The sequence below is a fragment of the Trifolium pratense genome, linkage group LG7 (assembly GCF_020283565.1).
Source record: "Trifolium pratense cultivar HEN17-A07 linkage group LG7, ARS_RC_1.1, whole genome shotgun sequence".
NCBI classification, from domain to species: Eukaryota; Viridiplantae; Streptophyta; class Magnoliopsida; order Fabales; family Fabaceae; genus Trifolium; species Trifolium pratense.
The window spans coordinates 11,788,602-11,814,681 of NC_060065.1; the positions used below are offsets into that span (position 1 = coordinate 11,788,602).

A 26,080-nucleotide genomic window follows, 5' to 3' on the forward strand; every position below is an offset into this window, starting at 1 on the left:
CTACAAAAGGAGTTAAAATATTATTTCAGGCTTAATTCCAAAAACTTTAAGAAATTTTCTAGTCACATCTCAAAAAATAGTCCCTATTAGAATTGTTAAAAAAAAAAAATAGTCACAATTAGTCTCTGTTATTGAGTTTATTCCTCTTTACATTAAACATCTTTTGAATAATATGAAATGAGCTAATAAGTCGATTTTGGTAAAAAAAAAAATCAAAATTTAAAAATATAAATACTTGATATTTATGTGTTTATCAGGAGAGGGTGCAGCTACTAACAAAAATAGTGTAAGAGATTTTCACCCCCTACTCAAGTATGGTCCAAATTTGGCAGAGGCTTGGTGGGCAAGACATTGGGTGGTTAAAGTATGGAATGTAATGGAGTAGTGGATCAGTGTGCCAACTATGCTCATACCCGACACATTAGTTACGTAGAGAACTCCTCATGGGACAACCAAAGAATAGGTTTAGTAGAAGGGATTGGACTCCCACAACTTATCGAACCAAGGTTTGAATCCTAATTTGAATGGAATTACCTTCAATAGAGGGAATAATGTTGGACTTTTTGGGGTTTGATGTCCCTATATATTCAAGTTTCTTTTTCTTTTGGGGCCTTGTCCCACCTCACAGCCAAAAAGTAAAAGAATCAAAATTCACCTTAAGAAATGAATTGTAGATGAGTAGTGACCAAAATTCACAAATGGATATATAAATTGTGAAACTTTGTACAATATCAATTATATAACCAAATGCTAAACCATCATGGTGAATCTGCCACCTTGATTTCCACAACAAAAAAAAATCGTTGTTCCTACTTTTGTTCCTTTCTTCTATTCTTCAAGTTGTGTATTCAAATAATCTTTCTTCCTAATCAAGGTTACGGAACTAAAATAAAGACAAAGATAAAATCTACAAACAAGTCTCTCTTAGTTGCCCTCATGAGCATCTCTTCCAGCAGCTTTGCAGTTCAAGTACCGAATGACAGCATCCTCAACCCTGAAAATATTACAAAAAATAACAAACAAATTAATATACTTAGATAAAATCACTTTAGCATATTTTTGTCCCTATGTTATCAAATAAGGAGGGGGGAAGATACATTCATACAGCTCACTAGACATCCCTTTCTAGCTATACAAAGTCACAAGGCATTGCAATTCTTATGTCAATAGTCACCACAGATACCTGTTGCCTCATGCATCCAAGTCATATTTGACACTTTTCAATTTCAAAAATAATATATGCATCATTTTCAGAGTAAAAACTTTTTTTTTTAGTCAAGTAGCCTAATGGCTAGAAATTTCACCCTTAAGGTGGATAAGTGAGATAACCGGGGTTCGAACCCCGACCCCGTGCATATATAATGCAATGTCTCTGTCAATTGAGCTAAGCTCACAGGACTTTCAGAGTAAAAACATTACTAAGTAGAAGTTCTGCCATGTCATATTATAATATTATAATTCCTAATGTTACTACTTGAGCATGGACACCATGACAAAGAAAAATCTGATAGCAAAGCATTTTATGAAGTGTGGTCTTGTGCCTAGTAGCATAAGTCATAAGTGTCCAGCATAGGTTCTGATTCTTATTCGACGCCAATGATTCATAGGATGCCAATATATTCAAGGCTTAAACCTCCAATCTTAGCAAATAAATAACACCCAGATCATAACCAAACAATAAGTTTATTATATGCACATATGCCTCACAACAAAAATAAAAAGGTAAAGCATCAACATAAATCTTACCATGGTTGATTATAAAATTTAGAAGGCTGATCCTTTTCAGAATTATGGCTGGCATCTCCGGCAAAAAGTTTTAGATCCTTGCTCTGAGAAGCAATCATAGCATTGATAAACTCTGTCGGAGACTCGCTAAAGCTAAGAAAGAAAGCACGTCTTCTACGATGCTCTTGGATCTTCTTTAGGTTACTGGAAATCAACTCATCACAAGCATCAATCTCTTTGTGATTCTCACTGCTATTGCTCGCCAAGAATGCAGACATTTCTTTCTGCAGTGGAGTAGGCACATCAACCTGTACATCGTAACATGCAGTTCCAGCTGGACAATCTCCGGAGACCTTGATGTTATGCTCCAAATATATAGGCTTTGGTTGTGACAAATGCTCTAACAACTTCTGAGCAGCCTTGGTGAATTCCATCTTCTCTTCCCCAAAAACCCTTTGGAGGGAAGGATCACAGATGAAGAACGTAGGTTCATCAGGACACTATAGCCTTCTAGACTTCACATAATGCCAAAGAGCGGCTATTATTCTCGGTCGAGTCTCAACCTCGACCCCTAAAAGTTTAGACAATGGTGCTGAGACCATGAACTTCTCAGGTGAATATTTCAAATCTATTTTGATCACTGCAGTGAATTCTTTTTCTCCTTTCCTCTTCACCTCAAAACCATCCTGTTGTTTAGGCGAACGAGCACTGTCCCACACAATAATGTGGTTTTCAGGATAAAGATTCTGATCCAAGCAAATGGTAATTTTCTTGAAGAAATCAGAGAACTTCAAGTCCGAAGGAGTTGATCTCTGCAAAATTCCAGACACAGAGTCACTACCATCTTCCAATACCCTTCCAATTATCTTCAGAGACCAAGAAGATTCTTCAGCAGTTTTATCCTCCGAGTCAACTTTTGCGTGTTTCGAGAGCGTATTGAACACATACATTCGAAGCGTTTTCTGAACATGAGGAGGACATCTAGTAGCCTCCTGCATATCAACCTTTCTCTTGGCCAATGCAGCATCCACCTGAGCCTCAAAATCAAGCAGTTGAGTATAAAGAGCAAACTGAGGCAGAATTGCAGCCACTTTCTCCGATAACTCCCTCTTCCTTCGCCGTGAAGCAGGAGTCAATTCCATGGTCTTATCCAACACATTTTGGTTCGCACCGGACGAACCTGGAGTCCGCAAAAAGTTCCTTTATGTTGTTGCTCGTTTGGAGCTTCCGGTAGCGGGAGTCGATACAACATTGGTATTGGTACTGGCATTATGCAAAGAAGTAACAGGGTGTGATTGCGGTGATTGTAACAAAGCATGTGCAACCTGAGACTGCAATTGTGCATATGGAGCTTGTTGTGAAAACACCTGAGAATGTGATTGGGGTTCCGAAAACTGAAATTGACCATGGAATTGGGTTTGAGGGAGTGATCTAGACATAACATGGGTCCATTGTTGTTGGCTCATGAGGTTAGGGTGCTGTTGTTGGGATTGCGCTGCTGTTCCAAAACGACCAAACAAGGATGATGATGCAGATGCACCAAAATTCTTTGCTTGATCATTGTCCATTGTTATTTGTTCCTTCAATAATCTAAACCGGAATCCTAATCACATAAATTCATTCACACTCAAATTCACTTAAACTGAACGTAAATTAAAAGTACTAAAGTATAGTATATAGTATAAAATTAAATTAAATAAGATTAAGAACAAAACATTTGTCACGTGATGAAAATGAGATGTTGGGGGAAGTTGATAACAAAAACGATTATGAATGTAGAAAAAAATATATATCAAGAAGATTTAAGGAATGAAAAACCTAATATTGAAAATACAATGCATGTGCGATGAAAACGAACACGCCAAAATGGAATTTGGTATAATCAAAATTAGTTTAAGGATTTCTTTTTTTTTTTTTTTATTATCATAAGAGATTGGTATAGATAGAAAAAATAGAGGGCTGAAGCATGTTCTTACAGTTTGACAGAAATCGAAATGAGAAGAAGCTGAATGAACCTCTGAGCGTGTCTTTCGGTCGCTTCTTTCGTGCCTGTCCTCGTTTTACATGGTTTATATACTCATGCTCTTACTCTGCATTTTTTTTTAACCAAAGGGATGGTCTACGCGCAACTGCAGAGATTAATTCTTTCGAGATATTGAGATTCATTTAAGGGATTGACCTCTCCCAACAAATGTTTCGTCATACTCTGTTTTTTTTTTTAATGATAAACAATATTAATTAATTGATCTAATGTAACGATACATTGAAATTTTTCATATGTGTCTCCCTACTAATAATAATACTCAAAAAATGAAATATTTTCAATTTCCAATACATTGACTTTACATATTTTCATTATGAAATTATAAAAATTACTATTTAAGATGCTTAAAAAGTACACCAAAGACATTCGTTAACATTTTCCTAATAATAATGATAAAATTGAGACCCAATTTTGTCCCAAACAAATAAATTGGGACTATAACTTATTTGTTTGGCGAAGGGAAATTAGAGAAAACCAAGAATAAAAAATAATATTCTTTACACTTTTAAACTAAAATAAATAATATTCATTCATTCACATTTATAGAATACATCAATACAATAAAAATTTAAACTCGTTAAAAATAAAAATGATGAATTTGAAAACAAACACATAGCATTCATGTTAATAGCATAAAATGACAAATAAGATAAGCCTACACATATGATTGTATTGAAGTGTCTGAAATATTCATACATTCAGATATACAGCCATGATAACGCCAAAGTCATTGATTAAGTCTCACATTGAAACTAATCATTCAACCTAAAACAAATTGTTTGGTTTCATATGTAAGGGATTAAATCTCACATTGACTATGAATGGAAATGGATTGAACACATACTTGAACCCCATGATACATGGTTCGATTCCCGCAGAAGGCAAAAACTCTATCAGAGAGGGGATAGAGAAGATTGTGAGGCAAAGCACCAAGATTGCCTACTACTACGTATAAAAGGGGCCCGAGCTGTTACATGTTTCATCAAAGCTTTGATTGCAATTCTTACTCAATCATTTTTTGGCATTCTTGAAACATCATTGGAAGTGAATTTTATTTGAAGGTATTTTTTGAGTCTTTGTTGTTGTCCATGGTACATTGTTTTCAACTCATGATTTTGATTTTGTTGGGGACGGTCGAAAGATAAGTGTTTGGGAATTTGATGTGAACTAATTTTATACTTTAATTAACTCTTATATTAGGTTTAATAATCATCATTTTTGTCTAAGTGAAGATATGTTTTATAATTTTGGGTTTAATTTGGGCTTAATTGTCAAACATTATTAATTTTTGGATTTTTACTCATTTTGACTTTTATGTCTTCGATAGCACTTATCTAGAGCTAAAAATATCATATTTTAATGATCTTTGCGCCCGTGAAAAGCTAAGACAAATTAGTACAATTTTGTGTTTCACAAGCTTCATCAAATTTAACTTAAATCCAGGTGAAACGGATTTCCCAAGTTATGAGTTCTTGTTCTCAAAAGCCCAAGACAGCTTTTACATAATTGGTCATAACTCACTCAATTTTGAAACATTTTCTCTTCCGGCCCCCCAAGTTTCTCTTCTTGCGCATAAACTCTCAGAAAAATTTGAATTCTATTTACCGAAGTTTTTTGCGTTTTTAGGGGGTAAAAAAGAAACATGGGGCCGCGAGAGAAGCTATCCTTAATTTTTATCCAAATGAAATGAGGCAAATCACACATATTTGAAAATCCCAATTGAAGCCCACTTGAAGTGGCATGTTTTTGTAAGAGGAAAAATAGGACACGAAAATTGAAAGTCAAGGAAAATTGCACCCAAAGCATAAACGAAAAAGAGACCAAAGCTGAAGCAAATTAATGCTACTTTCTCATAACTTGCACTTTAAACTTAATGCTAAGGAATGAAATTATGTTGGACGTTAACTTGAGGTGGTTATGTATGGTATAAATAGAGAAGTAAGGCCGGACAACAAGAGAATAGAATTTGGTGGGAGCTTTCCCATTTTGCTTATTTCAACTTTAGGTTTTCTTTTACTATATTTTTCTTTAGCTTTCCCATTTTGCTTATTTCAACTTTAGGTTTTCTTTTACTATATTTTTCTTTTGTAATTTTGCTTATTTCCAATTTTTCTTTTACTATCACTTTCATCAAAATACATTATGCTTCATTGTCGGCTTGAACATATATGATCGACAACATATTCATCAAACTTTAGTAAAAAAATAATTCATCAAACTGTCTCACAAACTCGCCATGCTTTCACAAAAACTTAAAAACGTGTGTTCGATACCAATCATCCTTTTCAGTATTGATTACATGTGCTCGAAAAAGCAAAGATTTAAAACAACATCATACACGAAAAAACAAAGACTTAAAACATCATACTGATGTGATCCTAGAATTCTTATATATTTCCTCAACGTGCGGTCTAACCATAATTTATTCTACATCATATTGAAGAAATTACAAAATTGTAAGTTACTTCTATATTTCCTCAACGTGCGATCTTAACCATGGACTTGATAACAATTTCTACTTTGACACAACGTGCTTAATGCCAACCACCTACATGTTGCTAAAGATAAACTACTATTTGTTTTTATCAAGTAGTCTAGTGGTTAAATAAACTGAATAAGTGAAATGTTCGTAGTTCGAAACTCAGCCCCTGCATATATAAGACGATATCTACCAACTGAGCTAAACTCACGAGACAAATAAAGTAACGCTTTTTTTGCTTGTAACAAAAATAAAAACTTGTAGGTTTTATTTTTTTGGTACAAAACTTGTAGCCTTACTTTATTTATTTATCGTGTCTAAAAAAAATTGAGGGTCCGTTTGGTGCGCAGGATAACATAGTGACAGGATAAGATATAAAACAGGATAAAGATAGGATAGAATAACAGCAGAATAACAGTTATACTCAGTTATCATATCCTGTGTTTGGTGCACACAGGATAACAAACATGATAACTATTATATTTTGTTTTTAATAGCTCATAATAATATGATAAAATATATAACATATTTAAATGACAAAATTACTCTTGTAAAACAATTGTTATTTTTTTAAAATTATTTTGTAATACTTTGAATTTTATAAATAAAAAATATAAATAAGTAATCAAATACTAACTTTATATAATTTCAAATAAAAATCATGAGAAAATAATCAAGTTTAATTTTTTATATGAATCATGATCAAATAAATAACTTAATAATATATATATGTTAGATAAGCCAAATAAATATATGATATATCTCATACGTAAATAATAAAACTACAATTGAAAAAGAATTATATTTAATTTTTTATAAAATTTAAATTAATATCCCTATTTGTCAATTTTTTAATAATCATTTTACTTTAAAATTTTGTAATTTTAGTAAAATTTTGATTTTTTAGAATATATAAATTATAAAATTACCCCTATGAGAAAATCACATATATATTTAAAAAATAATTATTTTATTAATTTTATTTTATGTATTTTAAAATATATTTTATAAAATAAATCAGTAATTTTTTTTCTTATTCTATCCTGCTGGTAACCCAGCTCAAATTTAGGATAAGAATTATAACTAGAGAGATAAATAGGATAAGTTTCAGGATTAACTTATCATATCCTGCTGTATCACCAAATACTAAATTGCGGCAGAATATGATATAGTTATTCTATCCTGTCTCTTATCTTATGCACTAAACCGGCCTTGATAGTGTAAAAAAATAAAAAAATCGTGAAAGCTAGCAACAATTGCGCGGAAAGAAAACGTTGGATAACTCAAGTGACTTGGAACTGTTGGAACCGAACGACCTGGATCTAGCATAGATATTCGGCGCACTCTAACACACCTGGCTAAAGTACGCTCGCAAGTTGTCTCAATCAATAACCGCAACACTAACATACACCGTCACTTACAGATACTGTACTGTATGCACTTGCAGCAGTACACCAAACTCATGTTCCAACTCCCAACCAATTCCCAAACAAAAAAATAAAACGCAACAAATAAAAATATAGATAAAAAAAATAAAATTAATCAATTAATATATATACTATACCAATAACTAAAAATATTAAAATCATTGAATATCTCTTCTCTTCATTCACTCTTGGTTTCTCTTTCTCTATTTTCTCTCTGTGTATCGTTTGAAGCCATAACAAGAAGAGAAAGAAAGAACCATGGTTTCAACGAGACGCAACAGTGGTGGATCTTTCCCTTCCAACAATAACAACAACAACAACAACAACAACTCTAAAAGACCTTCTTCATCTTCCGATGACAAACCTCCTTCTTCTCCTTCTCCTAAGCGTCAAAAGGTTTATCCCTTTCCCAATCCGTAACGCTTTAATTCGATTCAATTTTCTGATTCTTTCTTGTTTTTTTTTTCTTCTCAGGCTGACAATGGTGCTACTGCTGCTGAGAAACCGATTTCTCCGGCGGAGAATTCCAAGGATTTCTCTACTCCTGACCCTCCCGCCGATCCCGGAGAATGTCGTGACACCGATGCTCAGATCGATGAACCGGCAGTAACTGCTGATGATAAAACCGATGCAACTCCACCGATCGCTGACGGTGCCATTTTATCATCACTCAATTTTCAATCTTATTCCGTTTACTTTTATTATTATTATTTTATAATAATATAAATTATTATTATTATTTTTTTTAATGTGAAAAGGTTCTTCGCCGACTCTGGTAGCTGATAAACCTAGGGCTTCGTTTTCTTCATGGAGTATATATCAGAAGCAAAACCCGAACCTTGAGTCTTCAGCTCCATGGTGTCGGCTTCTGTCTCAGTCTGCACAGGTGATAATGATTCATTCATTCATTTCGATTGATTGTATTAGTTGGGTGATTTTGAGAAGCAATTTCAAATGTCTTCTTTTATTTGTGTTTAAATTTGTTAACTTGAAAATTTATATATGATTGCTGCAGCATCCAAATGTTTCCATTTGCATACCCAACTTTACTATTGGCTCTAGCAGAAATTGCAACTTTCATTTGAAGGATCATACTATAAGTGGAAATTTATGCAAGATCAAACATACACAGGTATACGTCAGGGCTAATGTTAGATAATGTGATGATGCAATGCGGTTTTTTTCCGTGTGTGGGGTATGGTTATGGTTACAGCCTGACTGGTTAATTTTTCCTAGCACACACCTTGGCAATTGATACTGGATAATTTTTTGGGTCTTGCCGACTAATGCCCCCGGGCACTCTTTAAGCATTCCATTTAAAGAAACTTTTTTTATTCAAAAAGTTTAATACTAAAATTTTCAATGCATTGACTTTACAAATTTCCATAAAAGTTCTATAAATATTTACTCTTTAAGGTCTTAAAGAGTGCCCCAGAGTGCCTCGGGGGCACTCGTTAGCATTTGCCTAATTTTTTTTGGCTACTGTTTCAAAAATGTTTCTAGGCCCTATAAATTCCACGTGGACGTGTGTGCTGTTGGTTGCCTTCTTTCCTATTATTTATTTCCAGTTGTTTGAGGTGAATATCTTAGATATGTATGTGCAGTATGATTACTGTTGTTTCTCGAAATGATCAGCGCGAGGGACTTGATGCGGCTGTGCTAGAAAGTACGGGTAGCAAAGGATCTGTGCTAGTTAATGGGACACTTGTCAAGAAGAATAACTGCTGCGCGCTTAACTCAGGCGATGAGGTGGTTTTTGGCTTGCATGGAAATCATTCTTATGTATCCTTTTATTTATTATTTATTTGAATTTAATTCATTGATCCCTCCTCTTATTTTTTAAAGACGAGGTGTCGTTCTCAAGCAATTTTATATATATATATATATATCTTTATCAAAGGGCTTCCTTGATTTATATTAACCTAGATTTTTCAGCAAGTAAACACCGAGGTTGCAGTTAAGGGTGCAGAAGTTCAGAGTGGTGTTGGTAAATTTATGCAACTTGAAAGGAGAAGCGGCGACCCTTCAGCCGTGGCTGGGGCTTCTATCTTGGCTTCTCTTTCTAATCTCAGGCAGGATCTTACAAGATGGAAGTCTCCATCTCAGACTGCCAGTAAACCTCACCAGGCTGCTGATGTTTCTATTCATACTGTTCTCCCTGATGGCACAGAAATTGAGCTTGATGGCCTGGAAGGAAACACAACTCCAAATATAGGAACTGATAAAGCTGCTGATGCTGAGGCTAGCAACAAGAACTCTCCTATGGAATGCGATCCAGAGGATGCGGGCGCAGAGCCAGGCAATGTAAAATTCTCTGGGGTGAATGATTTGCTAAGGCCTTTCTTCAGGATTCTAGCTGGATCTACTACTTGTAAACTGAAATTGAGCAAAAGTATCTGTAAACAGGTATTGGAAGAAAGAAATGGGGCGGAGGACACACAGGCTGCATCGACTTCTGGTACATCTGTACGCTGTTCAGTTTTTAAAGAAGATGCTCATGCTGCAATACTGGATGAAAAAGAACTAGAAGTGTCCTTTGACAACTTCCCATACTATTTAAGGTATAACTAGTCTATGCCTCCATGACTTTCATGGAGTTTCTTGGCTTTGTTTTTACATTTTATATATTTGGTGAATTTTTAATTGGCATTTTTGGTCATTCTTATTACGGCTGTAAATGCTTTTTTGATTTTCTACCTTCAATATATATATTTTTTATAATTTTTGTTATGTTATGATTTATGTACATTCGTTTATTTTTCATATCAAATAATGTATTACCAAATTAATTCTATTTCACAACGGATTTTCTAGAATGTCAAAATATACGCAAGATGGAATGCATCACTTTTATGTAACGAGAAAGGGTGCTTTGGCACAACAGTTGGAGTTGCTTCCTTGCTACTAGGAGTTTCGAGTTTTGAAATTAGGCTGTTACAAATGCATGCTGGGGCCATTTATACTAGGCCCATTATGAGTTGCGTCCTTCCTTGGACCTCACCATGGTTGGAACTTTATAGTACCATGTTGTGTTACATAAAACAGTCAAATTTGATATGATACATGAGCTAGAGATTTTAGAACTACATTGCCATCTAATTTGGTGTATTAATTTGAAATAATTGAGTCAAAAAATTTCTATAAACAATAGCAGATGATATTAAATATTTAACAGTAATCTAGTTATACCATTTAAATTTCTTGCGAGTGGATTATGACCATTTTAGTATTTTGATCCTAATTGTTTTATATAAACTTCAGATGCAGTGATATGAAATTTTAAGTTAGATAAGACAGTGGCAACAATAACAATTATACACGCATTTAGTAGTAGGTGTAGTCGGATACATGGATTAAACGACATCATTTTTGTACAATTAATCAAACTTTCTATTCAATTCAAATCCAACCATATTTTTCTCCCCCTTCCAATCTCTGGTTTCTCATTTTAAAGTCAGCAACCATATGAACCCATTTTATTGGGTACAACCTGGCTGATCACTCTCTCATCAACAAAATAGCCTTGCTTCCTTTTTGAATAAGCCAATATATTTACTAGAGACAGACATAAGACTTGTCTCATATTTGGAGTACATGTGGCGTGATCAATGAAGATACCAGTTAGAATAAACAACCAAGGAGATTTTTATGGCATACCTCAATAAAATTCTCCTGGCCTTTTCCAAAAAAACAACCAAGGAGGTTATTTTTTCATCTCAAGAAGAAATGATAGTTGGTAGTCACTACTCAAGAAGTTGGAAAAATGATAGTTGGTATCCGGTTTTTTTTTCTCTCTCTCTTTAGTTGGAAAAATGTAGAAGATCCTAAAAACACTTGAACTCTGGTATTCGTTTTGTTTTTCTTCCTTTTTTTTTTTTTTTTTGAAAAATATAGTTATACCAAACATGCCACTTTTATTATCAATGGTTCAATTTAGCTTTGTCTATGCATTTGTTGGTTTGTTTTGTTTTCTGTCCATGCTTGTTTCTAGGACTTGGCAGTAGCCTTGACACTTGTCTTTTGATTTTGAACAAGATCTCTTATGCACTCATGTTTCAAGCTCATGTAACCAATGTCTCACAATCACGGCCCAATGTGGTTGCAGATATTGTGTTTGCATCTAGTGATGCAATCTGCACTTTAAAACCTTGATTTTAATGGTATTCAGTTTCTGAGATATTTTTAAAGAAAGTTTAATAATATTACTCTTTATCTGTGTGATTTAAATGGAGTTCTTGCATAATGCTTGATGTCATTCTTATTTAACTTCATTGCTGATTATCTTTGTGTAGTGAGAATACAAAAAATGTCCTGATTGCAGCTTGCTTTATACACCTGAAGCATAAAGAACATGCAAAGTACACCACAGATCTTACCACCGTAAATCCTCGTATTCTACTTTCAGGACCTGCAGGTTTGTGATTATTTGCAGCATTGCTCTTCGGTCTCCTTCTCTCAATAATTTCAATTTGGTTTTTGCTCCCTTAATCATTTACTGATTTTTTTCCCTCAATTCTATAATATTTTTTATGCAGGGTCAGAAATATATCAGGAGATGCTTGTAAAAGCACTTGCTAAATACTTTGGTGCTAAATTGCTCATATTTGATAGCCAGTCACTTTTGGGTGTAAGATTAAGTTTCCTTGTTCGTCTGATATTTGGATTAACCCTTGCATACCTTTTTCATCAATGTGTTTTTTAAGGATAGTTTTTATTAATAATTTCTAATAATCAATCTTTATTTCGTTGCGTGTTGATAGGGTTTATCTTCTAAGGAAGCTGAACTGCTCAAAGATGGATTTAATGCTGAGAAATCTTGCAGTCCTACAGCCACAGACGCGACTAAGCGCACGGATCCACCAGCTAGTGAAATAGATACACCTAGCTCTTCAAATGCACCTACTCCACATGGCCTTGAATCTCAAGCTAAGTTGGAAACTGATAGTGTACCGTCAACGTCTGGGACACCTAAAAATTGCTTGTTTAAACTGGGTATGTGCTCTTCTGTTTTTATCGCATCTTAGGAAGCATTAGTTTTATTATAAAGTGTGAAAACTGAATATATTATTATATTTCAAGTTATGAATAATTTACAATCACTAATGTGTTTATATAGGCTATTCTAACCTAATGGGCTCATGGGCCAAATACAAATTACTAATAGAAGATTACTCCTAATAATAGAATATTTACTATTTATTTACAACACTCCCCCTCAAGCTGGTGAATGAATATTTATCATTCCCAACTTGGAAACAATTCTTTCAAAGTTATTGCCGTTCAGCCCCTTAGTTAGAAGATCTGCAAGGTTGCCTTGGGAAGAGACATATGGAGTGCAAATTAGACCACTATCTAATTTTTCTTTGATGAAGTGTCGGTCAACTTCAATATGTTTGGTCCTATCATGTTGCACTGGATTATGAGCTATGCTAATAGCAGATTTATTATCACAATAGAGTTTCATTGGTTCATCACTCTTTATCCTCAAGTCTTCCAAGATGCTTTTCAGCCATAGTAATTCACATATACCTTGTGCCATTGCCCTGAACTCTGCTTCAGCACTAGATCTGGATACCACGCTTTGTTTTTTACTCTTCCAAGTCACAAGATTTCCACCTAAAAAAGTGCAATATCCTGTAGTTGATCTCCTATCCACAATTGACCCTGCATAGTCAGCATCAGTATATGCTTCAAGTCCCACACTTCCATTTCGTTCGAACAAAATTCCTCTACCTGGAGTTCCTTTCAAATATTGAACAATTCGGAGTGCAGCTTGTAGATGAATCTCCTTTGGTTGGTGCATGAATTGGCTGACCAAGCTTACAGCAAAAGCAACATCAGGTCTAGTATGTGATAAATATATTAGTTTGCCGACCAATCTTTGATACATTTCCTTATTAACCGCAACATCTTCTTCTGCATTCCCCAACTTTATATTTGGATCAATTGGTGTACATGCAGGCTTGCATGCTGTCTTGCCAGTCTCTTGCAAAAGGTCGGTAATGTATTTTTGTTGGGATATGAAAATTCCTTTCTTAGAGTGAGCCACTTCTATTCCCAAAAAATACTTCAATTTTCCCAAGGTCTTAATCTCAAATTCCTTGGCTAAGTGTTGACTTAACATTTGCTGCTCCTCTTCATCATCGCCTGTTACGATAATGTCGTCCACATACACCAATAACACTGTGACTCCCCCTGACTTAGAGTGTTTAACAAATAAAGTATGGTCTCCTTGACTTTGTTTGAAGCCCAAACCAACCATAACTTCAGTGAATCTTCCAAACCAAGCTCGTGGTGATTGCTTTAGTCCATATAAAGCCTTTTTTAACTTACACACGGTGTTGGCAGCAATATCTTCACGATATCCAGGGGGTACATCCATGTAGATCTCTTCTTCAAGTTCTCCATGAAGGAAAGCATTTTTTACATCAAATTGCTGCAAGTTCCAATTGTAATTAGCTGCTAAAGATAATATCACCCTAACAGTATTCATTTTTGCAACTGGAGCAAATGTCTCAGAGTAATCTATTCCATAAGTCTGAGTGAACCCTTTGGCTACCAATCTTGCCTTGTACCTCTCAATAGATCCATCAGCCTTGTATTTTACAGTGTATACCCATTTGCACCCTACAGGTTTCTTTCCATTTGGTAGAGAGACCAATTCCCAAGTATTGTTCTTATCAAGTGCCTCCATTTCCAAATCCATGGCTTGTTTCCATTTCCTGTCAGACAATGCCTCAGACAAGGAAGTAGGTATTGTGGTAGTGTTTAGACTTGTGAGGAAGGCTTTATGGGTAGTTGATAATTGTTCAAAGCATAAGTAATTGGATAGAGGGTAAAGTGGCTTGTTGGTGCAGGTTCTAGTTTCTTTCCTATGGGCAATTGGGAGATGCGAGTCTTTAGAGTGTATTGGTGTTACTTCTCTTGATTTTGGTTTTTTATGTTTTATCGGGTTGGGTTCTTGTAAGGTTGAACTAGATTCTGGTACCTGAACAGGAGAAAATTCGGAAATTGAATCACTAAATTTTGAAGGGTCAAGGAAAGTTTCTTCATGTAATGTTGGATTGGATTCATGGATATGAGTAGATTCAGGAATGATATTCTTTTTCCTTGTGTATACTAAATTCTTCCCATATCTTACATCAACACCAACATTTCCATCTTTTTCGGAATCAATTTCAGTCTCAACATTGTCACCTCTAGTTTCAACATTTTTAGGATCAATTTCAGTCTCAACATTGTCACTTCTAATTTCAGTCTCAACTTGTGGTCCGAGATTAAGGTCAGGAAGTATAAGAGACTCATCTTCCTTACTTGTGTTCTCCCCGTGAAGATGAGTTTGAGCGAAGTAACTTTCTTGTTCATGAAAGGTGACATCTCGAGAGACAAAGAATTTATTAGACGGTGGATGATAACATTTGTAACCCTTTTGGGTGGAAGAATACCCTATAAAGACACACTTTAAGGCTCTAGGATCAAGTTTCCCTCTACCATCACTATGGATATGGACGAACGACTTACACCCAAATATTCTAGGAATGAGATTACAAGAGGTGGACACATCAGGATAAAATGAGGATAGAACCTCCATAGGAGTTTTAGAGGCAAGGACACTAGAAGGTAAACGATTTATGAGATACGATGCGGTTAAAACCGCCTCTCCCCAATACTTCTTGGGAACCTTATTTTGGAATAATATAGCACGTGTTTGATCTAACAAATGCCTGTTTTTTCTCTCAGCAATCCCATTTTGTTGGGGTGTTTTGACACAAGAGGACTCATGAATAATACCCTCTTTTTGACAAAAGGAATTAAGTCCTTGATTGAAGTAATCTTTGGCATTATCAGACCTGACCCTCTTAATACTCACTCCAAACTGGTTTTTTACCAATGAGAAGAAATGTAGAAACACAGAGGTAACCTCGGACTTTTGTCTTAGTAAGTAGACCCATGTAACCCGAGTGCAATCATCGATGAAGGTTACAAACTATCGAGCACCCGATATATTTGGAACATTAGAAGGACCCCACACATCAGTATGAATTAAATAAAATGGAGAAGTACTCACTTTGTTACTGACCGGGAAAGAGGCACGTTTGTGTTTAGCAAGTTCACACACCTCACAACAAAGACTCTCAACATCTAAATCTAAATTTTTAAAAAAGGAAGGAAATATTTGTTTCATGACTCTAAATGAAGGATGACCAAGACGACGGTGGTATAGAAAGACCTTATCCCTGTTGGTCTTAATTGATTCCGAAAAAAGTGAGTTGTTGTTGTTGAGTGGATTTGGGGGGAGATTTTGGTTATCCAAGTAATAAAGACCATTCCATTTTCTCGCATTTCCAATTGTCCTCCCCGAATGCTTATCTTGAAAAACACAAGCATTGTCATAAAAAATAGCATTACATGATAGGTTTTTGGTGAGTTTTTGTATGGAAATTAGGCTAGTAGACAATTTGGGAATGTGAAGGACATTTCGTAGGATTATAGATGGACTTATTTGGATATCTCCTTGACCTGCTATAGTTAAAAGGGTACCATCTGCTGTGGATATTTTCTTGTTATTGAGACAAGGTGAATAAGTGGAAAATTGTGTGGGTAAGGGTGTCATGTGGTCAGTGGCTCCAGAATCCAGTATCCAATATTGGTTATAGGGTTTATCCGAAGCATTAAATCCAACAGAAAATTGAGACTTACCAAGAGAAAGTGGAAACGGAAACATACCTGAATATGCCAGAGAAGTTGTAATCGTTGTTGGTGTCTCCAATTCACTAAGAAAAGATTTCAACCTCTTTATTTCATCTTGGTTGAGTGGAACAAATCCTTTTTTTGACATATTGACCGATGTCATGTGATTGTCTTAATAAGGAGAACAAAATAGAAAAAAGCCGAAGTTTTTTTTTTTGAATGAACAGTGACGCACAGTACTGCTATGAACAGTACGTACGTGAACAGTGTCGTAAATGAACAGTACGCGCGTGAACAGTGTCATGGATGAACAGTGATTTCACAACTGTTTGCTGAAACTGCAATAAAGGCAGTAGTAAGAAATCCTAATCCTGCAATGAAGGCAGTTAGGGTTTATGACCGCAATGAAGGCGGCTAGGGTTTATGCGGAAGCAAGGCCCTCAAAGAACGAGAGCTCTGATGCCATGTCAGATTTTATATTTGGCCTAACTCATCCTCACAAAACCGGCTTGTAAAGTGAGGGTTGCCAAAGCTATATAAACGCTACACAGGCCATATCTCTTAGCAATGTGGGACTAAATCCACCCCTTCACACCCAACACAATGAAGGTGTTGGAGGCTGCAATGAAGGCAACCCAAATGCCGCAATTAGGCAGATGGGGGTGGACCGCAATGAAGGCGGAATATCCAACACACCCCCTCACGCTCAGGCCCAATGGGCCTGAAGCGTGGACGATGCGGGAAGCCCAACAATAGATCTAGGATAGACTCTGATACCATGTGAAAACTGAATATATTATTATATTTCAAGTTATGAATAATTTACAATCACTAATGTGTTTATATAGGCTATTCTAACCTAATGGGCTCATGGGCCAAATACAAATTACTAATAGAAGATTACTCCTAATAATAGAATATTTACTATTTATTTACAACATAAAGTATTTATATTCATTTTATAATAATCCTGCAGGCGACCGGGTTAAGTATAGTCCATCTTCGGGTTGTTTGTATCAGACATCTTCTTCAAGGTACAAATTTATAGTAAAATTTACTGAATCAGTCTGTTTTTCATCAACATGCATTGTTGTATACATCTTACTGCAATTATAGAAATGGAGAGACATCACGCCCGCACAATAAAATGGGTTGCAAAACCAAACCCATAAAATGTCCCTTCCAAGTTTGGAACGGTGTTAAGATCCTACTATTTTGTGATATATTGCAACAATTCCTTTTTGAGTTAGCTCGCTTCAGGCACTAAAAGTTGTAGAGTCGTACGACCCTATGTCCCAACATGCGATTCTGACAACACTGGTTATTACAACATCATTTCATTTTTTTTTATTAGTGCCTATTGAAAAGTTTATCCAAGTAGCTCGTACAATGATGGTACCAGGAAAAAAAATTGGGCGGGAAACTAAAAAAAATTATAATATATAAATTAAAGACGAATATTATATTGCATGCAAAAATTGAATTTGTAATAAGCACAAAGTTGATCATCAAAAAATAAAATTGCATACCTTAAACTAATATCTATGTGTACCAAGTGACTTGGAATCATCAATAATCAATTTTGAACCAATACTTGCACAAAGTTGATCATTAGTTATATGTTTTATTATATTACATGATTATAAGAGAATGATTGTTTTTAATTGATAAACAAATTGAGCTTTATCACCCAAAAAGTTGGTGAGGGAATGAATAGAGGATGTATAGATATGAAAAGCTACTTTTTTCATGAAGAATGCAATTGCTTTAGTGGCCTAGGAAATTAAATTTGTCCTCATGGGCGTGGGTTCGAGACCAAATCTGCATATTCAAATTGATTTTTTTACTGAAAAAACTGAAGAAATGAAAAATTGCCACCCGCAAGAATCGAACCTGTGACATTAAACACTATTTGTATCTTATTCGCTCGATTGACTTCTCAATTTGTTATTCACACGCAGAAGCAAATATATGTAGGATTCACCCATAATTTTATATAAATACCATGGGGTATTTTAGTAATTTCCCATTTTTGGGGGTGGGACGTGGCCTACCTGGGCCACCCCTAGTTCCGCCTCTGAGCTCGTAGTAGTGTACTAGTGTCATGTGTGGAATTTCTCTTCACTAAAACTCTAGAGTCATGCACATTTCCTCCACAAATGGTTACCACACAACAACCCAATTTGGAGGCTTTAATGAGTGATGTAGAGATCCAATTTGAATTATCCTGTGTCTTATACGAAAAGTTTTCTTTAAAACTTTTAAGCATTTATCATACAAGTACCTATATATAAGGTATTTTCACCATTGAAGAGGAAATTAGTAGAAAGTAGAAACTCTGTAAAACCTTTGTAGAAGTTGCTTTGATAAGCAATAATGAACACCTTATGAAAATAAGGGGAGAACAGTTTATGGACATACTATAAGCTATTTCAATAAGTTCTTCCGAACATGTATAAGAGTGCTTACGTCAAAATATGAACTCAAGTAAGCTCTTCCAAAAACCCCCTAATTAGTAAACTGTACAACTTCTGGTGATCTTGAAATTCTGCTGTGAAAGGGTAGCTTTTTAATTTAAAACACTTTGTTTGGGGGGGAAACGTGGCACGAAAGAAAATAGGAGGGATGGAAATGGAATTAACGTATAAGAAACATGGATATTAAATTTTGTATAGTGGTACAGAGCATTCTTCCTGCTATGGTGGATAATTAAAAGAGTCTTCTTTAAATATATGATGATGTGAATGTAGTAGAGATCAAAAGAGGGTCTATGCTGTGATATGCGAATTGAGGCTTGGCCTGAAACAATACTCGACTGCTGTCGGTCAATCCAAAATGCCACCGGATAGTGGAGAGATGGTTCAAATGGGAGAAGGGCATTCATCATTATCCTATTTGGTCTAATCTCTCAAATAGGGAGTGTGAAAGAAATGTGGCTATAGCCTCAAATAAAAAACAAACAGGTTTTCGTATGTAAAATATAGAAAATCACAAAAAATATTCCAACACATGGCTTCAATAATGTGAAGACAGGTTGCGTAAAATGAATTCTCCCCTGTGAAGAATAGTGGCCACAGGCTGTGATTTCCTGGGACAGCGGGTGTGACTTCTGCTTCTTGCTAATGCTCAATGACGGTGAATCTTTTGTACAGGAAAACTACAATTAAAATTTAATTTCCTTCTCTTTTTGTTGGTAATCATACAAAGAAAGGGAAAGAAAATGGATAGGAAATTTTTTGTATTCACCTATGTTAACTTTGGCTAAAAATGATGTTTTTGCATTCATCTATGTTTCTTTGTTTATTTCCTCTTCATTAGTTTTTTCTCCTTTTTTAGTAGATTGTAGGTCCCATAAATTGTTTTCTGTTTAGTTCCTCAATATTACTCTCTGCTTTATAACTTCAAATTTTCCCAGACATTAACCAACCATACCAAGCAGGTGCATTTGTTTTTATTTTCGGTTATAATTTTGCCTAGCAATTGCATGTCCAGGGGTCCATCTAATGGAAGTCGAGGGAAAGTTGTCTTAATTTTCGATGATAATCCATTGTCAAAAATTGGTGTAAGATTTGATAAACTTATACCTGATGGGGTTGATCTTGGAGGTGCCTGTGAGGGGGGTCAAGGATTTTTCTGCAACGGTAATGCCGTACCTATCTAATAAACTATGTTTTCCGTTACTACATATTCTTGGAGCATTATATTGGTCCTAGATCTTGATGTTGTCCTTTTTATCTTTTCAGTCACTGATCTTCGATTGGAAAACAGTGGCATTGACGAACTCGACAAATTACTTATTAATACATTGTTTGAGGTTGTCTTTTACTCTGATTTAATAAATACCAGTTATATTAACATTGTATTGTGGTTTAACCTTGCAATAAGAATTATGCATTTTTTTTTCAGGTTGTAACTAGTGAGAGTAGAAATTCACCTTTCATTTTGTTCATGAAAGAAGCAGAAAAGTCTATAGTAGGAAATGGAGACCCATATTCATTTAAAAGTAAGCTTGAAATGCTTCCCGACAATGTGGTGGTAATAGGTTCACACACTCACACCGACAATCGAAAGGAGAAGGTAATAATTATGTTTTAAGTGTAACTATTTTGTAATGCTAAAAGTGCTGTTTGTATTGAGGCATTATAAGCTTTTATACACACGGACACAATTGCACAAAAGGATTTAACCCATGGCTTTATGATCTTAAAATGTTTTATATATATCCATATCATTTGGTTTAGGTGCATGAAGGCTTGATGAAAGAATGAATTATTGAGAGTTTAAAAACCTGTATTTTTTTAGTTGGTGTGGGATGTAGCTGGTTTTATTTTATTAATGGAGAAACTGAGAAAGATGTCCTAAATATACGGTCCTTTGGATCTCCAATTCATCCTTGGTTTAGATGAATGTGTATAAGCAATTGTGTTGCTGATATATAACTATTTTTCCTTGCAGTCACATCCTGGGGGTTTGCTTTTTACAAAGTTTGGCAGCAATCAGACTGCCCTCCTTGACTTGGCTTTCCCGGTAGAAACTATTTATCTCCTTAATTAGTTCGGTCTTTTGTTTTTCTTCTTAAATGCAACCCAACAAAAGTTCTTTCTGGCTTTCTCAGCTATATATAATAACATCACATCTCATTTTTTCCAGGATAGTTTCGGAAGATTACATGATAGGGGTAAAGAAGTCCCAAAACCAAACAAAACTTTGACCAAGTTATTTCCAAATAAAGTAACAATTCACATGCCACAGGTTTGTACGTTGAAGTGCATGTCATCAATTTCTCTCTCTCTCTCTCTCTCTCTCTCTCTCTCTCTCTCTCTCTCTCCTGGTATAATGTTATAAACTGATATTCTACAAGTTTAAGCTGATGGGCTAAACTTGGAAGCACACAAATGGTTAATATTTATTGAGTCCCCTCATACCTTGGGCTTTGAAGCATTGATAATGCACGAGCCCATAGTTGGTGTTGAAATTTCACTTTGATTTTGATTCCATAGATGAGGGCCACACCACAAAGATTGGACTCACCTCACCAGTCACAAGCACTAATAAAAGCTTTAATTATGTCGTCAATGATATTCATTATATCTTCCCTTTTATAGGATGAGGCACTTCTAGCATCATGGAAACAGCAACTTGATCGAGATGTGGAGACTCTTAAAGTCAAAGGAAATTTGCACCATTTGCGCACCGTAAGTAACTTTGTGCAATTTTCAATTTGTTCCGAACGTTCATTATTAATTTTAGCTTATATCTCATATTAGATGTCCACAAACATTGCTTTGGCTGATATAAGATGTCCACAAACTTTTCTTAAGAGCCATTTTCATTATGCATCCAAGCTATAATCTTGGAACTAGGACATCCAGTAATAATGTATATATTCTTTAAATTTGTTCTAAAATACCCAATGCAATATTTTTTGAGATTGCTTCCAAATAGATACAACAAATATTATTTTGCTGGTAATGGATGCTGAAATATATTTTCTGATTGTAAATTTCGCATTATTTTCCTTTTAATCAATGCTAGATAATATGGTGTTTTGATTGGACTATCTTGGGTATATCACAGCATGTTAGTCGAAGCCTGTTAGCTATTCCCAAAATATGACTGGTCGTTTAAAAAATGTCGGGTTTGTAAGGTTTTCTCTGGATACTGGAAATGCAATGTATTCTAATTGTTTTCCTTGGTACAACGTTTAGATTTTTTAGAGAAAATAGGGACTGGAGTTGCAGTTCACTACACCTTTTTTCTACAGATCTCGTGCTTTACATGCTTTACTGTTTTCTTTTTTCATTCTGTTTTATTTTTGTTCATGCGGAAATCTATTTTTCATGCAAATTCCCTTGATCACAAGCTGCCCAGGTTATGGACTTACAGTGGCATGCAGTTATGACAAAAATACAAAAGGAAAAATAAGAAAATAAGTAATATGAATAGTTGCAAGAGTTATGTTTAACTCAAATCTGGGTGTAATACTCATGAATGACAATATAGCCCTTTGCAGCCAATTCCTTATCTGTTTTAGATATTGTTGGAGTGTTTCATGTTCCACTAACATATGACTATGCTAGCTGTTAATATCGGAAACAGGATGCACCTTAAAAAAGGAAGCTTGACAAACTATAGTTTCATATACTATACTCGTTTTGTTTCCTTATTTCATTACGTTTTACCTTCAGTCGTTCTACATTACATATCTGACCATGTTTAATTTGTAGTTTAACTGTTTCGTGGTTTATAAATTATAATTGCAGTCACAGTGTCTTAATTACGATTTAACAAAATTTTATTTATAGGTTTTAAGCCGCAGTGGGATGGAATGTGAAGGACTCGAGGCCTTGGGTGTCAATGATCTGACACTTACAAATGAAAGTAAGTTTTACCACCGAGTGCTTAAGGATTTGTTGCTCAAATCTCTCTGCTATATCATTTTTGCTATATTGCAGATTCAGAGAAGATTGTTGGTTGGGCTTTAAGCCACCATCTGATGCAGAATTCAGAAGTTGACGCTGATGCAAAGCTTGTGTTGTCTTGTGAGAGGTATATTAGCTTGTGCTGCTGTCTGCTTGTTATTTGAAATGTTATTTAACTGTGATAATTTTGTTAATACTATTAATCATTCTTTCGATATTTTTTTTATTCTACCAGCCTCCAGTATGGAATTGGGATCTTACAAGCTATCCAGAATGAGTCGAAGAGCCTAAAGAAGTCTCTTAAGGTGATTGTTGTGAAGTTTTTGGTGCTTTGATTGTTGGAAATAGTATCTTCTGGTAGTTTATTTCACAAATGCAATATTTTGAATCATCCTGCTTGTGTTTTATGAAATCAGGATGTTGTAACAGAAAACGAGTTTGAAAAGAGGCTTTTGGGTGATGTTATTCCACCTAGCGACATTGGTGTTACTTTTGATGATATTGGAGCTCTTGAAAATGTTAAGGATACATTGAAGGAATTGGTGATGCTTCCTTTACAGAGGCCCGAGCTTTTTTGCAAGGGGCAGTTAACCAAGGTTTTCTCTTACAAATTGACATACATTCTATTGTTTTACTACTATAAATCGTTTAACAGTTTGAGTTAGATAACGTTCTACTGAGTTTATGATGCTTTTGAGGGGAATTAATCGTTCTGATTCTGCATGGGGAATGGGAAAAAGAAAGGCAATAAATCCGATGCAATACTTTTTTATTTGTATTATTTGTGGTTGACCGGTTGTGTTTGATTTGGTAAAAATTGAAGGACTTAACAACACAAAATTACGGTGTTTGGTTAAAAATGGTCATGGTACAAAACAAAATAAAACATGTGAAGCATATGACAGAAATCTTAAAATTTGTCACAATAAACCTGGAAAAACTTTGTTTGACGCACAGCACCCAAAAGTGAAACATAGATATAGCCCTACATTTTCTTTCTGTCTCAGATGACCCACCTCCCCAAGTCCTATTTTCTTCACCATCTTTCTTTTCCTCCCCCCTATTTCCCAAAGCTGGCCGTGTTGTGTACCAATTACTAAACAGTAAACAATGAGAAGTTTTTGTTATGTGTTGCTCTACTTGTCCAATCCTCCAAGGTGCATCAAATGCACCCTATATGTGATGATGCCTCTCTGTAAGTTACATAGCCCGTGTTGCCTAAAGTTTGACGTGAAAAATAAAAGCATTTGCAATATGCAATTGGTTTTGTAAGCTGGTTTTTGTAGGAAAAAAGTTTGATCCAAAAAATTTCAATAAATCTATTCCATCTATGCAAAGCTTGTCACGTGAAATAAATGGCAGATCTGTAGGTATTAGAACTGCACACTTGCAATAAGCTGTCATAAGAAGGCTGTTATAACAGTTGGCAGTTCTCGTGCTTGCAGCAACACTCTTCACAATGTTGCTCATATTGATTTAATAGTAAATTATCTATCGTGCAGCCATGCAAGGGCATCCTATTATTTGGTCCCCCGGGAACAGGTAAGACAATGCTTGCCAAGGCAGTTGCTACCGACGCTGGTGCAAACTTCATCAATATTTCCATGTCAAGCATCACATCTAAGGTTAGATTCGCTTCACTTTTTTTATTTTATTCTCTTTTTTTTATCAGTTCATTGTTCATCTTGACTAGTATTCTCCACATTTTCCTTCAGTGGTTTGGTGAGGGTGAAAAATACGTCAAAGCTGTTTTCTCCCTGGCAAGTAAAATTGCTCCCAGTGTGATATTTGTTGATGAAGTAAGTTTTTTCATAAAATGTTGGTTTGTATTGATTCATCACTTGAAAAATGGATCATGGTTAAAACTAGTATGGTTTCTTGTATAGGTTGATAGCATGTTGGGCCGGAGGGAAAATCCAGGGGAGCATGAGGCCATGCGAAAGATGAAAAATGAATTCATGGTGAACTGGGATGGCTTACGTACAAAGGATACTGAACGTGTTCTTGTGCTCGCAGCCACCAATAGACCTTATGACCTTGATGAGGCTGTCATACGAAGGCTGCCTCGGAGGTGAGTTCATGGACAGAGTTCAGTTTGATTTTTTTCCTTTGTTTTGGAAGAGATTTTGAAGTTTTCTTCATCTTCAATCTTCTGCAGATTAATGGTAAATTTACCAGATGCTCCAAATAGAGCAAAAATATTGAAAGTTATACTGGCAAAAGAGGACCTGTCTTCTGATGTTGATCTGAGTGCAATTGCAAGTATGACTGACGGATATTCTGGAAGTGATCTTAAGGTTATGGGTATTCTTTTCCTTTTACTCTACTTTTTAAGAATACGGTTATTGGTGCCTTCATGCTTGCTCTTCTATTGCAGAACTTATGTGTAACCGCCGCACACCGTCCTATTAAAGAGATACTAGAAAAGGAAAAAAAGGTATGGTTCTTTAGAATGGTTTATTACTTCATTAGCAGCATGCTAGATACTCTGAGCTTGTCATTGTTCTTGACTGTAAATGTAAATTAACAGTTAGAATAATTCGTGAGATAGTGGTTGCACAATCACTCATAATGCTGTAACATGTTTGATGTGTGACAGGAACTTGCTGCTGCTCTAGCAGAAGGTAGACCTGCACCTGCATTACGTGGAAGTGATGATATCCGATCTTTAAACATGGAAGACTTCAAACATGCTCACCAACAGGTATGTGCAAGGAATTTTGTCTCTTTTTTTACAAGCTCCCCCTAGCCCTCTAGAACCCCAAAACAAAATTAACTTTAAATGTCATATTGAATCAGGTATGTGCAAGTGTTTCCTCTGAATCTGTAAATATGACAGAGCTTGTTCAATGGAATGAACTCTACGGTGAAGGTGGTTCAAGAGTTAAGAAAGCACTAAGTTATTTCATGTGAGTTTCTCATTTGTACAAAATGTTCCCCCCATCACTGCCTCCTGCAGAAAGCATGCGTATTTGTAGTTTTGCTCGTCTGTTGAGACTTGCAGGGCTTGCTGCTGAGCCATTTCGTTGTAAAATGAAATATAGGTTTTCTATGTTATTTATTTTTTGTTACCTGTGGGATGGTGGGTTTTGAAAGGAGTGGAGCTTTAGTGAAATTTGGCAAAGGCTCTGCTTATTATTATTTTGTTCCTCGTCCCCCGACTACCAATGCAGAAGATGTGTTGAAAGTTTTTTTTTATTTCTAAGTGTCGCTAGAGAACATGACCCTGTGAAAATATTGTTCACTCCTAATGGAATTTGCTGAAACAATATACATTTAGATCATAATGACT

General features: G+C 35.4%; 1 protein-coding gene and 1 pseudogene across 8 annotated transcripts; one reads left to right on the forward strand and one right to left on the reverse strand.

Annotated features, from left to right (window-relative positions):
* Positions 1–924: 924 nt before the first annotated feature.
* LOC123897001 lies at positions 925–3,293 on the reverse strand (annotated as a pseudogene).
* A 4,481-nt stretch (positions 3,294–7,774) lies between these two features.
* LOC123897002 lies at positions 7,775–26,073 on the forward strand. Of its 8 annotated transcripts, none has more exons than XM_045947476.1 (28): positions 7,781–8,071; positions 8,150–8,327; positions 8,434–8,561; positions 8,691–8,807; positions 9,311–9,457; positions 9,602–9,994; positions 10,082–10,236; positions 11,968–12,089; positions 12,211–12,302; positions 12,436–12,667; positions 17,343–17,400; positions 19,859–20,007; positions 20,110–20,180; positions 20,273–20,443; positions 20,822–20,893; positions 21,017–21,118; positions 21,472–21,561; positions 22,672–22,747; positions 22,822–22,915; positions 23,024–23,093; positions 23,205–23,384; positions 24,291–24,413; positions 24,504–24,587; positions 24,675–24,859; positions 24,947–25,085; positions 25,166–25,225; positions 25,388–25,492; positions 25,588–26,073. In XM_045947476.1, the coding sequence occupies exons 1-28, from the start codon at positions 7,934–7,936 to the stop codon at positions 25,699–25,701; spliced, it is 3,645 nt and encodes a 1,214-aa protein (XP_045803432.1). In that variant the 5' UTR covers positions 7,781–7,933; the 3' UTR covers positions 25,702–26,073. The 8 variants fall into 8 exon arrangements, with proteins under 8 accessions (XP_045803428.1, XP_045803429.1, XP_045803434.1 ...); XM_045947477.1 differs by having other exon boundaries at positions 7,782–8,071; positions 9,602–9,979; XM_045947473.1 differs by having other exon boundaries at positions 7,776–8,071; positions 24,291–24,587.
* Positions 26,074–26,080: the final 7 nt, after the last annotated feature.

Coding starts and splice junctions, on each gene's coding strand:
- LOC123897002 (XM_045947472.1), top strand. CDS start 7,934: ATGGTTTCAACGAGACGCAACAGTGGTGGATCTTTCCCTTCCAACAAT. Junction 12,668..17,342: donor AAATTGCTTGTTTAAACTGG/GTATGTGCTCTT, acceptor ATAATCCTGCAG/GCGACCGGGTTAAGTATAGT. Junction 20,894..21,016: donor TCCTTGACTTGGCTTTCCCG/GTAGAAACTATT, acceptor CATTTTTTCCAG/GATAGTTTCGGAAGATTACA.